This window comes from Ostrinia nubilalis, chromosome 15, assembly GCF_963855985.1.
Source record: "Ostrinia nubilalis chromosome 15, ilOstNubi1.1, whole genome shotgun sequence".
Classification (NCBI taxonomy): domain Eukaryota; kingdom Metazoa; phylum Arthropoda; class Insecta; order Lepidoptera; family Crambidae; genus Ostrinia; species Ostrinia nubilalis.
Window position 1 is genome coordinate 8,309,856 of NC_087102.1, and position 15,158 is coordinate 8,325,013.

A 15,158-nucleotide genomic window follows, 5' to 3' on the forward strand; every position below is an offset into this window, starting at 1 on the left:
AGATTTTGTGGGTGTTCATTTATTAAAATCTTTCAGGCTGTTTACTATATAGGTTATGTATATTTTAAAGCTATTGGTAGTTTCTTCTTTTTTGGTTATATCTATTAGATTGTAAGGATTTACGTTAAGCAAGCGAGAAGTGGTTTCATGGATGTGGCGTTGTGTGACGAATCTAGGGCATTGTGTAAGAAGATGTTCCCATGTTTGTGGCGTTTGGTCGTCACAAGGACAGTGGTCATCTGCGACGATGTGGAAACGTTTTAAGTAGCTTTTGTGATATCCGTGGTTGGTTAACACTTGGGTAATTGCGAAGTCCGGTCGGATGATCTTTGTGAACTCCCGTAGGGTGTTAAACGAAGGCAGGAGAGATCTTGTATGGACACAGGTATTAGGGTCCATATATAATTTCTCGGCCGATACTTCGCATATGTGTCTATTATGGTGTTTAACCAGGCTAATAGGGACGGCTCGGTAGTCCGGTGATTTATGCATCTTGGCAGCAGCCTTAGCCGCCGAGTCTGCCTCCTCATTGCCGTCGAATCCAGCGTGGGCCTTGATCCACGCGAATTCGATGTCTAAGCTGGATGAGCGGGCTTGGTATAGCAGTCGGTGAATATCAACGGCCAACTGGTTATGGGTGCTGCCATTTTGCAACTCTGTGAGGCCGGATCTGCTATCAGAGAGTATGAGTGCGTTTGGGAGTTGAAAGTCAAGTATGTATTTACAAGCCCTCTGTATAGCGAGCATTTCTGCTTGGAACACTGAGCAGCCACCATGAAGTTTGAGCCTCTTGACGACTGGTGGTTGTGAGTTGGTTGAGTCTTTGACGACAAATGCAGCCCCTACGCAGTCGTCAATTTTGCTTCCATCAGTATATATGAGCCAGGTATGATTGGCACCAGCCTGATTCAGATCTGATGAGGAGGTGATTTCCTCAAACTGAATGCCGATCCTTTCAGACGGGTGGAGAAATTTGGACGGATGACAGGGTTTCTCGATGTTGATATCTCGGGGTAGAAAAGATGTTGTACCAGAGAGTTTAGTGGTCTCAATATCAGCAACCATTGCGACCTTTGCTGGAAGCGGGGTAAGCTGTGAGAGAGTGATTGCAGCGGCGGTGCTGACCGTTCTGAAACCCCGGATGATCTTTATTGCGAACAGTCTTTGAATAGAAAGGAGGCGTTGAGTAATGTATTTATATTTTTGGGCACATGTCCAGATTCCCGCCCCGTAGCAGATAATGGGCTCTATGACGTGTTCATAGATTGTACGAACGTTCTCTGAATGTACGCCCCAGGTTGGCCTTATGAAGATACTTAGTTTGTTGTAAAGGGTTTTAACCTTATTGATGATATAATCTACATGTTTTGTAAAAGTGAGTCGCTGGTCTATTATAATGCCGAGATATTTAATGTGGTCCGTATATGTGAGCCTAAGGCCCTTCATGAACAGTTTGCATTTGGCGGCTTTATTTGTAAATGCTATTGTTTGCGTTTTGTCTGGCCCAAACTCCAGCTTGACGCTTTCGCCCCAGCTGGTAATTCGGTCCAGTGCAATATTGATGATATTTTCGAGTATGGTGTGACTTTTAGAGTGCGCTATTAGAAATATATCGTCAGCGTACGCCTGGAGATGGCATCCGTCCGGTAGAGGTGTTAAGAGCAGTTGGTCCAAGATAAGGTTCCACAAAGTGGGGCCAATTACCGAACCCTGAATGCATCCCCTAGACATAGTCTTGCTAACTTGACTGTCCGCGAATTGTATACCAATTTCTCGTTCCTCGATGTAGTTCAGGAGGATGTTGTATAAGTTGCTGGGGCAGCCAGTTTTATTGCTAAATGGAAGCAGATTGGACATGAAACGGAATGGTATTGCCAACCTCACAATACGTAACGACGTTACGGGGCAATGTGCACTCTGCTTTAGGCCAAGTGGCGTTGTTACACGAGTCAGCTGCCACTGGAAAAAGTAAAATTTTTGTTACGTCAATTAACAGTAATGAAAAACATTATGAGGAAAATGATGTCAAAAAGTGTTTTTATTTTCAAGAAAAATGTAAGTACTGACCCCGTTAATTATTTAATTTATTAATTTTCAATTAATTATTTGTGAACTTTGATTTTTAGTTGTTTTGAAAGAAATACCTATTTGTGACTACAAAAGTTCATAAAAAGTTGATCGATTGACAGATCGTGTTGTAACTACCCGTTTGCGTAATTATGGTCTTCAGTTTGGTTAAAACATAGTTTGAAGAAATATTATCTGAACACGAGCGGATTTTTTGTTACTTTGTGACAAATGAAGAATTGAACTCAAGTAACAACTTCAGAAACTAATCTAAAAAGTGACGATAAGTTAAATAAAACTGTACCCACCTCAATAATTTCAGGTAAGTTACTTTTAAAGTAACGAAACTGCCAACTCAAAACGGAGCTGGAAGTTAGGTTTAATTTCGAACGGTCGTGATGTGGTTTAATTAGGATATAAATAGGATTCAGGGCAAATCGGGGAGTCATTGGAGCCCGAATAACTCTTTAAACACCCCTGGGAGTTTCTGCACGCGAGTTTAGATACATACCTATCCAGAGATCCGATCCATTCGATTCTATCTTTATTCGGAGTAAATATGAAGCCCGAAAATGAGCTTATGGTTTTATTAAGGTCCGAACTCGTAAACACTCGTAAAGGTTCGGTGTTATGGTGCTCTCGCCTTGGTTATTTTATATTAAGTATAATTCGTAAAGATTCTTATCTTTAGCTTTTAATCATTATTATCCCAACGTTTCAAAACGTTAGCATTAACGGAGAAAATGAAAAAATTCTGTCTTAGTCTTATCTCTGCGCATTTAAACAGTTAGGTACAGTAAAAGACATTAACGTAGTGTGTTATTCTACTTTTAATAACGGGCAAAAATCGTTGTAATAATCATTTAATCTTTATTTTATTAAATACAATAAATAGTGTTCTCTTTTTTTGAAGGCGTTTCCAATGCCCAAAACCCGTCGAAGGTCACGAAAAAAACGATCGGGATCGCACAATGGGGTCTACGATACAAATAATAATATGATGACCCTCATTTTGCTCGGGGTTAATATAATGCTGAAACGAAAAAAGAAAATTGTATAGTTTTTACAAAGATAAAATAGAAGTTTATTATTAGAGTGGAATGTCATACCTATAAGACAGGACTCTATAACTCTACGTTTTAATGTCATGTGTTAAGTAGGTACCACAGTTAATCCCTCAACTTACAAATAAAATGCAAGTAACAGCTCAAGATGACTGCAGAACGCTCTGTACTCCGGTCCATTTATTTTCCTTTCAATCGAAGCGGAGGATTTAAACATCAGTTGGTATATTCTCAAGAGCTCGCGGTGCTCGTCGGATTCTCCCGGGCTCTTTAATGTAAGTTCGGGGCACAAAGACGTTTTGCTCTAACCTTTTAACAACTTTATCTAGTTTCACGATTGAGAAAACTTTCAATAAGAACCGAGTTGGCCTTTGACATGGAACGAAATTGGCTTATACCTACCTGTTTCAATAAACCGCTTCATATGCAAAATGTGAACCAATAAAAGGTCGACCTTTACCAAATAGTTATCATATTCGTGGTCAGAATTCCAGATACAGAAGCTACAAATCCTTAGAAGTTAAACAACATTTTGTAATAACACAACTGCTAATTATTTGTTATCAATATGCTTTCTAACGCTCATTTTCACAAACGATGCTTGCTTAAGCGAAGCAGAAAATCGAATGCACAGCGTTGAATAGAGCTCTGTGATTGGTTCGTGTGTCACACTTTGCATCCACGCGCACTGTGAGACCTCATAGTAATGTACGGGTGTAAAAATCGTCTTAACTTTAAATATTTAAATGCTGAACTTGTGTAAATCACCAGTTAGCACATTATGACAGATTATAAATTGCTCCGCTCATAACATTACGGCCGCGGTTACAAACGTTGCCGCTAATACATCTCCTCAGCAGTTGAATTATACGTACATCTGACTATGTTTGTTCCAAAATACCTCCTATTACGACTGCTTAGATGCTAGGTGGTTAGCTTGATGTATCATTCCTACATTCTGTAGTCTTAGCAGGATTTGGGGCTAGTGCACCAAAATGGGTTAGGTGCGCCATTAATAGTCTTAGGCTTCCTCCTTGTTACTGATTTACAAAGTAAGCATCAGGAGAACTAAGTAACTAAGGCTAGGTTGCAACATCTTACTTCAACTTTAAAAAACGTCAAAAATCTGTCAAACTCCATACAAAAAACACCGGTTATCGACGTAGTTACCGTTAAAGTTAGGTGGTGTAACTCAGCTTAAAAAAAAGTATTTTAGAAACCTCGATATCATTTTTGAAGACCTATCCATAGATACCCCACACGTAAGTGTTTAAAAAATAATTTTTTGAGTTTCAGTTCTAAGTATGGGGAGCCCCCAATATTTATTATTATTTTTTTATTTTTGCATCAAAATCTTAATGCGGTTCACAGAATACATCTACCTACCAAGTTTCAACAGTATAGCTCTTATAGTTTCGGAAAAAAATGGCTGTGACATACGGATGGACAGACGGACGGACGGACGGACGGAACGGACGGACAGACAGACAGACATGACGAATCTATAAGGGTTCCGTTTTTTGCCATTTGGCTACGGAACCCTAAAAAAGAAGTCTGCGTCAAGACTTTGGCAATTACGGATAATTTCAAGACATAGTAATCAAACTCCGCCGAAACAGACTTTACGATCTGAGACCGTTTCAAAATAAGGTAATTTGCAGTTAAAATTAAATAGCAGTCAGAAACCATGAAAAGTTCAGTGTTGTTAGTTGTTACTGTCCCTTGCATTATTGATTTTACCAATATAAACCCTTTTTGAGGCCTTTATTCATTCCCTAAATAAAGCTTATCTCGCCACTACTTTGAGAAAATATTATATCAGCTTTCTAGATATTGATACTCATTCTATTTATTTATCACATTAGTAGAACAGAGCCAACGTCAGTAGGTACTCGTATACGAGTACATTTGTGCACAGTGAAGGAGTTAACATATACATAAATAGAATTCTGTATAAGCGTATAAAGGCATCCCCCTCCTTATTGTTCGGCCATGGTAGGAATTAATAATTTCCTTCACCAGTGCGGAGCGAAGCTCGTTTGTATTAAATGAATACGCGTGTCAGAAACACTTACTATAATGGTATAATAAGCAGACGTTACGGTGTTAAAGGCGTGCGGAGTATAAGCCTGCGTTTACCTGGCAAACGGTGTACTCGTATTATCAATGAAAATTTTAATGATCTCAAAGTACATTTATATTGTCTATTCTGAAATTAAACTCATGCTGCAGTTCTAGGACATTAGATAATAAGCCTCACTATTTCCACTTGGTTAAATATTTCACTTTTATTATTTTTCTCAACTAGGTGGACCGACGATATGATGAAGGTCGCGGGAAGTACCTGGATGCGGGCAGCGCAGGACCGGTCGTAGTAGAAATCAGAAATCCTTTGGGGGATGCCTTTGTCCTGCAGTGGACGTCATTTGGCTGAAACGAAAGAACAAGTACACACCATCAATCATATTGTACTGGGGAAGACCAATGTCCAGCATTGGCTATAAGCTAATGATGGTGATGAATAATATTTATATTTTTCCCCTCCATTATTCTTAGTGAAGATATAATTTAACATAGACGACATATAATATCTAAAGGTTTTGACAAGACACAAGAAGGTAGGGGAAAGGGCGATAACAAATGATTGACGCCCACTTTGGCCATTCCATGATACAAGAGGCCCAGAATAATTTGTCTTAGGGTTTATTTTTCTCTGCTACCTTCTAATTCTAAGCTACTTGACATACAGATTAGTGAGAGAAATTCCTGAATTTAATAAAATAAGTAATCGTGCTCTCAGTGACTACTTAAATTATTAAATTTCATAAGAATGCCTATTCCTAAGTTTTTATGTAGAAATTATTTTATGTACCTACCTAATTTCTATCTGAAATGTACGGATCTCTTGATGGCACGCGGAGAAGAATGTATTAATAGGTGATTAAAATTGTATTTAATTTCATTATGCTTTTAACAAACCTGTTAAATCTGTAATACCGTTTAGGTTAAGTGGATTCATCTCTCTCCCATACAGCTTGTTATGTTAGCTTGTACCTCAGCTCGCAAAAGGCAGGTACAAATTACTCATAACCTTTGCGTGCGTGGCTACGTTACGCCATAACAGGAATTCGTGTAGTGGGCTCTCATTCTATGAACTTACACGTAGACAATAAATGGCACTTATATATGATATTTTATTTAGGAAATATGAAAGGAACATTACAAAATAAGGAGGGTGTTAACGTGATCATTTCTTATTCCACGTTGAGTGGGAGAGTAAGCTATAATTTTCAAGGAAATATTGCTTCTAGGACACAGTTTAAATGAATTCATCGCCAACAACGAAACGTGACGAAGACTATGTTATTTAAAAGTTATCAACATCAGATTGTTCAGTCTGTACTTCAGGAGCCACTGCTGGACAAAGACATCCCAAGGATTCCCACAAAGACCGGTTCTGCGCCGCCAACGACTTCAGGAGCACGATAGTCTAATTTACGTCTGGTAAATAAAGCGGAGGATTTGGCCACTCCCCACATTGACCAGATGAAGTATATGTATGTAGTGAATTTACTGTCTACATCTTAGTTAGGCTTCGCTTTGCCACTAATCTCCGAGGCTACAAACATTATGAGCGTTTTGTATTCCCCGCCCGTCCATCACCCAGTAATTAAGACAAACGCCCCACATCGCGCCTCGAATGTATAAGGATTATGGAAAGTGAATCCTCGGCATGCACTCTATTTCAGATATGCACATAATCTGCTAATTCCCCGAAGCGTACAATTCAATTGTGGACACAATTTGCATTTCTGTTTTTAAATAGGATAGATCTTTGCCAGTACGTAAGCTCGCGTTTCAAATCTGAAAGTCCGGTTTAATTAATCCTTTTTAATTCTTTCAGCCGTCATAATATACAGTGTGAGTCACGTTAAAGTGTACATATGAAAATATATGAAACTAGACCTATTTTTATCGACAAAAAAGTGGTCAAAAAATGTTTGAGATTTTTTTTTAATTTTTTTAGAATTTTTTTTCTTTTAATTTCTTATTGTAAAGAAAACGTAATAACTTTTAAACTAAGCGGTATATCGTGATAAAATAAAAACAGTAATAATGCTAAATAACAGGTGATACTAAAAAAATACATACAATACACAAAAAATGCCAACAAATAATAAAAAATGATACTTTTTGAAAAAAATCTGCTTAAAAATTCGTGTTTTTTTTGTTATTTGATAAATTTCTCCAAAAAATGCCCCTATAGCAGGTGGTTTTTATTGTTTTGTAATATTTTCTATCGTATTACCTTTGTAAAACCAAAAATTGCATGTCTCTATCCTTATCACAACATTTGCTATGATCGTTTGAACTAAGCCTCTCCGGGCGCGCCATTCAACGCTTCGTTAACAACGAAACTGAAAATGGCTCTAGATTTGTAATTTTGATGAAGACAAGTTAGATTTCAAGTAAAAACAAAAGATTTCGAAGTAAAATAAGCATTTTGGTTAAAATTAAAATTGTCCCTACCTGTAGAGGAGAATAATGTTGTGGTAGGCCTTTGTTCAAACTATCATAGCAAATGTTGTGATAGGGATAGAGACATGCAATTTTTGGTTTTACAAAGGTAATACGATAGAGAATAATAAACAACAATAAAAACCACCCATTATAGGGGCATTTTTTGGAGAAATTGACCAAATAACTAAAAAAACACGAATTTTTAAGCAGATTTTTTTATAAGTATCATTTTTTTATTACTTGTTGGCATTTTTGTGTATTGTATGTATTTTTTTAGTATTGCCTGTTATTTAGCATTATTACTGTTTTTATTTTATCAGGATATACCGCTTAGTTTAAAAGTTATTACGTTTTCTTTACAATAAGTAATTGGAAGAAAAAAAAATCTATAAAAAATTAAAAAAAAATCTCAAAAATTTTTTGACCTCTTTTTTGTCGATAAAAATAGGTCTAGTTTCATCTATTTTCATATGTACACTTTAACGTGACTCACACTGTATAGTTGCTAAGCTGCGATTGCAAAAGGAGAGTATGCTACATAAAGAATAAATAAAACTTCGAACTCGCAACTCTGCTTTTCACCTGGCACGAACCATAAATCGACAAGTAGTCTAAAAAGTATTACCAACTAAAATGAAGGTAAGTTATTTAAATAAGAGCGAACTTTTCAGCGAAAAAGTCATAATGAATAACGAGTCCCTAGGTAATTTAGCGCATGAATAACTATCTCTGAGTGCTTTGCTTACCAACTTTATGAACAAAGAAACTGTCCAGCAAGAGTTGGCGCAGCGCAGTCATAAGTAATTAAAATGCTTTTAAAATAATAGCAAAGACCTCGCTATGACGCGACGTCTCTCATTTGCTAAACCAATTAAAATTTTTCACAGTACTCGTAATTCCACCACAATCTGAAAATGGGGATCATGAAAACAGTATAAAAGTATTCTTATTGCCTACATAAAATGGAAAACAGGTTGGCACTTTTATACAATTTTATTCTTTTTCACATTGCTAAGATTCTTAAATTTTGAGCATACAATAAACGTTAAGTAGTTATCATTCTTATCTAATGAATTTCCGAAATGTAATCTAATTACTAATCTAACCTTCTTATCACCTAATAGTAATTAGTAATTAGACGAAAGAAACTTAAGCAGGGGCTTATGTTTCATTCTAAGTAACGCAATACGATATGCAGAACCTAATGAGCTTTCAGCCTAGTTTCAGGAGAACCATTAATATTTCAGTAAGACTAAGACCACCTTACTGCTTTCGCATTGTTATTTAAACTAATATGCTTGACATGGCTACACACACTATTCAAAATTATCAATGACATTCTTACCTAAGTAAACAACTATGAAACCATGTAATGAACAAGTTGTGAAATCATCCGAAATCCTAACTCCTTTTACTGTTTCACATTTCAATAAAACCTACTTCATAATGGAATCTGTACCTAATTTTACCGAATCGATCCAGTGGATATTCCAAAACCTACTCGGAAAATGCGCGCCCCTTTGAAAGGTTCTTTATTGTCAATTTACTTTCATTTTACAACCTGGCTCTCTTTACAACCGGCTGAAATGTAATGTGGCAATTAAAATTGATGCCTTAGCAATTACAAGTAAACAGAAGCCAATTGTGACGGTGGTCTCAAGAGATCTGTGGCATTAAAAATATGAACAAAAAGCCAATTCCCCGACGACCGTGACCGAATAATGTGATTAGGTCTGAAAGTCTTCTTCTGTGCTTATTAGGGATAACGCAAGCGGTTCTTTATTCGCATAAGGTCTAATCTTGTGAACAAGTATTTTATTTTAATCTGTTAGGCATAAAACGACTTACCTGCCTGCACAGTAACCATTCAGAACAATATCGAAATACTGACTGAAAATTAATATAAATAAATAAATAAATAATAATAAAATCTTTATAAGCAAAACAGATTTACAAAAATAAACGGAATGATAGTCTTAAGCTAATTACATGCTATGGTGGATTGTGAAGAAATGTTACACTAGGTATGCACCTGTATCGCGAGAAACCAAGTAACATTTTGCCAAGCAATTTTTATGCGGGTGGACTGAATTGACGACTGCCTTTGGGTAATTTACTTACATAATACAAATTTACAACAACAAGCAAATTATACAAGAGTGGAGATAGATTGTATGAGTGTGTGTGAGCGTATGTGAGTACCTGCACTGCATGTAGTCTTTATTGTGGTATTTTAAGTAGGTTTTCCGTTTCCAGGTATGAGAGGGAAAGTAGCCATTTAGTGACGTCTCTGGCAGCCTGCCGAACTGAGGAGAATCTGGTGTCACAAAAGCGTGTTATTTTGTTGTAGATAAAAGGGAGCCTGAAGTTAAGGTGGTTCCTAGCAAATGTGGTCTTAACTGGGTACGATGGGATGTGGAATAACAAAATGTCAATATCCAAACAGAACAAAATGTCAATATCCAAACTATCCTGACATTCTCTTTTTGAGAATTGTTCTGCAAATAAAATTATTTGATTTGATTTGATTGGTTTATTAGATACCTACGCTGGGTACATACACTGGTTTTTTAGAATCTTTGAATAAAACTGATACACGTGCTCCCATTTTTTTCCCTAAAAAGGGACTAAAGAGCATTGTTAAAAGTTATTTGAATAAGAACGAAGTTCTTAAAAAATAATACTTTTAAGACGCGCTTATTTTAATAAACTTTATTTTCCACAACAAAATGATTGATCGTCTACAATGAGCCTTAGCGAAAAATCAGCTTAATTATTTTTACGTCCCATCTCGTTATTTTTGTCTCAACAAAACGGGAATCTTTATTGAGTTCGTTATTTACATAGCGAACGGTATCTAATGATGCAAATTGAGCGCTTTCGCGGGAACTGACCTTAAATATGGGCTTTGTTTACATAAGCTTACATAAGCTCAGATAAGACGATTAATGAAAATTCTATGTCAGCCAGATAGTTATGAGCCGAACAATAATCTCTATCTAGCTATGTACTATGAACACCTGGAATAAATTAAGAGAAACAGAAGGTTATAATATTTTAAAGTTCTTACATTTTTAACCGACTTCAACAAAAGGAGGAGGTTTTCAATACAGTTGGTGTTTTTTTTTTGGTAAAAAAGTTTTAGGGTGTTTCAACTTATAAATAGATGGACAGGTTTTTATTATTTTAGACTTAATTCTTATAAGTTTTACTACATGCATGAGTTGGAATAATAAACATGAAGACTGTAATTTATAGGATTCGGGCCTTTATGTATATTGTTATTGACATTCCTAGTTTACATTACTGTATTCATTGTGAATAGGTACTATTTTAATACATTACAAGATTAGCTTTATATGGTCATACCTTTTCTTTTCCCTACAACCAGTTACTTAGATCGGTAGAGCTTACAATGTATCACTTTAACTTCCAATCCTTGGATCCATTTAACCTCGATTCTCCCAATCGAATCGATTCCCACACGTAATTTTGCTAAACTTGGCCGTTTCCAATTTATGCTTTGGGTGGGTAGGTAAATAAGATATATACAGAGCTACATCGCCGTGATTAAGGTCATGATGTATCTGTAAATAATGTCGTACATAGCCTAAGGTCTATGGCAATTTTCCTCTAGTCTTACGTACAAATTTTTTTACCAAACATTATGTGAGTTAGACAGATGGATGTTTGTTACTCTTTCACGGAAAACTGCTAAACGAAATTTGATGAAACTTTACAGCGTTTTTGTTTACATCAGAATTTGAGTTAATTGCTCAAATTACAATGATAAATTAAATACATGAGTCAGTTTTTCTATGACCAACTGAATTTCACGCGAGCAAGAGCTATAGGACCTACCTATTTGAATACTACCTACAGACACTGCAGGGATAAGGTTGGAATGAATTTTTGTTTCTTTATATTCACGAATACTTCTGCCAAGGAGTAAATATCACTGTAAGCTAGTGTAGGGACATAAATCTCCAGGCTCAAGTTTGAAATATTTGCAAAACGTATCTCGTATTTGCGAACGCTAGGCAATTCCAAACTGTGTTAGCGGGGTGAGCAAATATTTGAAATTTTTGCATCCACAAAACACAGGTGTAGAATTTCTTCACATATTCGTACCTTAAATATTTATTTGTGTTTATTTATCAACTGCGATCTAAATAGTGAATACTTTCAATACAAAGCATAAGCAGTAACAGGAATAATGACAGCTGTACAGAAAATTTAAATGAATGCGAGTACTTAAACGTTTTCTTTTAAAAATACTTACAAAACTGGAACCATTTTAAGTAATTCCTCCAACATACTCCCAAATACACCTTCAATTTATTAATCCCTTTTTTCCCTTAAAAATGCCTTACGCATACCCGTCGGCTTGTGGTAAGCGACAGGTTACGTACTCTTTTACAAGTAACGACTGTCACCCGTCAAGGCTACCCGCTGAAAACCTGCGGTGTACCTCAAGCCTTTGCCTTTTCCTGAAAGTAGGGTATAGAAAACAAAAGAGGGCCTGTGGTGTACCCTCGGCATGATAGTGACGTGGCGAGGGATCACGTTAGGTCGACTGCCTTTTCATTATTTTTAAACACTTATTTATAAACAAATGAAATTAGGGTTAGAGTCAACGTCCTCGATTATTGGCTCTGTTTGCTTTCTACAGTGATTTATGCAGCTATGTTTTCGTTCTGTCTAAGTCAGATCCTAAAAGGTGTTACAATATACTTACCCCTACTTAGATTCAATTTTTATCAGGATATTTAATACTCGGGAGTAAGAATTGAAAAATTTTCATCCATTTTTTAACCTTTCCATGTTACTACGACACAAAATAATGCTATCGATTCAATTTTACTCGTATCAAAATTATGTTTTTCACAAATTGATAGTATTATCATCATGATAAACTCATTTGCATTTGAGTTTGCCGAATAAATTAAACGTTTTTGTAATTGATGAATAAATTCAACAATAAATTGTATTACGTGTATCATTATCTTTCGTAATTTAACATCCGTGTAAATATCACGTATTTCACCATTATCATCCCAGTCTGGCCAAAAACATTCAGTAAACATTTGGCCACTCTTTGTTTTATTTCGCTTAATAAATTCAATATTTACGAACGAGCAGAAGAGCCCCAATAAAATAAATTAACGTTTTACTATTTCATTGCGTTTTATCTCTTTTAAACGGTAGGCGAAGGAATAAAAAGAACCGACTCGCGAAAAATCTTTAATATCCCTGTTTTAACCGTGTATTCCGTTCCAAAAACAAACCCTTCAAACGCTAAAAAAGAATCTAAGTTTGACTATTCCCACTTTATAAGTCTGTTACGAGAACAAAGACCTTTGTTTGACCGTGTTGTAAAGATAGGTGAGATATAGCAGCACTAGGAATAGTTTAAGATACAAGTAGTAACATTAGTTTTTCACGCGTTACAAACGACTGCTAAAGTTGAAACACACAATAAAAGTAGAATCAAAGTGAACTCTTGTAAATATTTAGTACTGTGTGATAATCTTAAACATAAAAAATAAATAAGTTAATGATGTGTCACCATTGTGCATCTCAATTATTGAAAGGAATAAGTATTTAGAGGTTATTGCTGAGCGTATTTTATTTTCTTACACCACTTGTATTTACCCTAGAACACAAGTTACGTAATACTGAAAATTACGTTCTTATCATGGAAAACTTTTACCTATTTATTATTATTGTAAGTTCTATGGAACTTACTACACATTACGCTAGTGAAGTGTGTATCTGTATAGGCAAAATTAATCTGTAATAGGCAAACTTGAGCTGGAGGACGTAGAGTGGGCAGGCTTGGAAAGCCTAGGTGGACCGACGATCTGGTGAAGGTCGCGGGAAGTGGTCGGAGGAGGTCAAAATGATTTCGTGCTTACAATAAAGTATGTACGTATTGTACGTTTTAATTTAACAATTTAATTACATGTTTGGAATACAACTGATGCTCCGCAGCCGTGCGTGATAGGCTGTTTTTTCAGCAGATGCCACGCTGTAGTATGCGACACTTGTTGAATGGAAAAATATTTGGAAAATGGAAAATGTTTTTAAAAAATATTGTGTTTCATAATTTAACGTAGGTAAGCTGTATAGATGACCCACGCTGAACTGTCCCACCAAACTCAATGACAGGGGGCGCTACCATCGTTCAACTATATGGTTTCCAAAATGGCAAAAATCGGAACCAGCGATCCGGTATTGACGGTGGCGCCCCACTGTCAATGTCATGCATAGGACAGTTCAGTATTTTGGAACTATAACAGAAATGAAAGAGAAGGTAATATCTGTTGATATCTTGGTCTTTCTGATTTACAATGTTCTGTGTTTCAGTTACTTCGCAAACCATCTTCCAACTACATGGGTGCGATTGCTGAAAATCATAATTCTCCTAAAGCATGTAGGTAAGTAAGTTACCTAGGTATTTAATTTTGTGATGAATAAATTGTGCCTACATTCATATTTGATGGTTCAACAAAAAGCTTCAACAAAAAGTTTGTAAAATCTATACTATCTTACATATACAAAAATATTTTTTCTTTAATTTTTAATAGGATATTAATTTAGATAACGCTTTAATTAACCCCAGCAGCCTTATTATCAGCTATGTTAATTATGTACCACAAGCGCTGTGCATAAGCTTAAGCGACCTGTAATTAATTAACTCCAAGATGTGTTAATTGCTTGTCACGTGTCTACCGATGTTACTGAAAGTGCTGACAGAAAAGCAGCTTATAAATTATTACACAATTATGAAATTTTAATTCATTACGACAACTTGAGAGTCATTATTACGCCAAAGACATCCAATTTTTTTTTTTCAAAATAGTATCAGATATGTAAACGTGTCCTTAGCCTAGTCTAGTCACGTTTATAGAATATTTCAATGCTTTTTTCAGTAGTCACAAAGGGCAAAAGACAAAAGTCCAAAGGGTAGCGCTTTCAGTTACCTACAAAAACGCCTAATAAGTATGTGAAAACGCTCTAAGTGTCATTGGCAAATATCATTCATTTTAAAATTAATTTCATGGATATAGTGTACATACATACTCGTAGATCTGTTTATTAAGCCCTTGCCTGTTTTTTAACAATGTATAAAAAAAGATTCGATAAACAAGCAAATTCAATAGATCTAACACCTATCTTACTCTAAGTATATAGAAAAACCCAGACCCAGCAATTCAATTTAAACCCCTCTACAAAATACACAGTCTTACTTTGTACAAGAATTGAGAAACCAAACGAGGTACACTACAAATGTCAACAGCATGAAACAAATATCCATTTCATCAACAAACAAGCCTTTGGAGTAGAACTGAGTCAATTAAATACAAATAATGGAGATAAATTAACTGTTACAATAATATTATTACGGTACCTAGGTACATGATTACATCCCGCACTCTCATTTTGTATTTAAGTAATGTGAAACGCCAAAAAAGCTCCATTTGTTTTTTTTTTATGTACCTA

At 35.8% G+C, this 15,158-nt stretch overlaps 2 protein-coding genes and 1 long non-coding RNA gene across 3 annotated transcripts in view; 2 read left to right on the top strand and 1 right to left on the bottom strand.

Moving 5' to 3' along the window:
- Positions 1-15: 15 nt before the first annotated feature.
- Positions 16-1,857, bottom strand: LOC135078647 (uncharacterized). Its single transcript, XM_063973175.1, has one exon. It carries the CDS (start codon positions 1,855-1,857, stop codon positions 16-18), a length of 1,842 nt encoding a protein of 613 aa, XP_063829245.1.
- A 9,061-nt stretch (positions 1,858-10,918) lies between these two features.
- LOC135078877 (putative nuclease HARBI1) overlaps positions 10,919-15,158 on the top strand; it is a 56,824-nt gene continuing 52,584 nt past the window's right edge. Inside the window, exon 1 of the mRNA XM_063973452.1 lies at positions 10,919-10,932. The gene's annotated coding sequence lies outside the window, so the exon portion shown is untranslated. The remainder of the gene's footprint in view (positions 10,933-15,158) is intronic.
- LOC135078897 (uncharacterized) lies at positions 13,111-14,092 on the top strand. The gene is made up of 3 exons (XR_010258687.1): positions 13,111-13,262; positions 13,456-13,580; positions 14,022-14,092. It is a non-coding gene; the product is annotated as an uncharacterized LOC135078897 (long non-coding RNA).

Bases quoted from the DNA above. Each gene is read 5' to 3' on its own strand.
- LOC135078647 (XM_063973175.1), bottom strand. From the start codon at position 1,857: ATGTCCAATCTGCTTCCATTTAGCAATAAAACTGGCTGCCCCAGCAAC.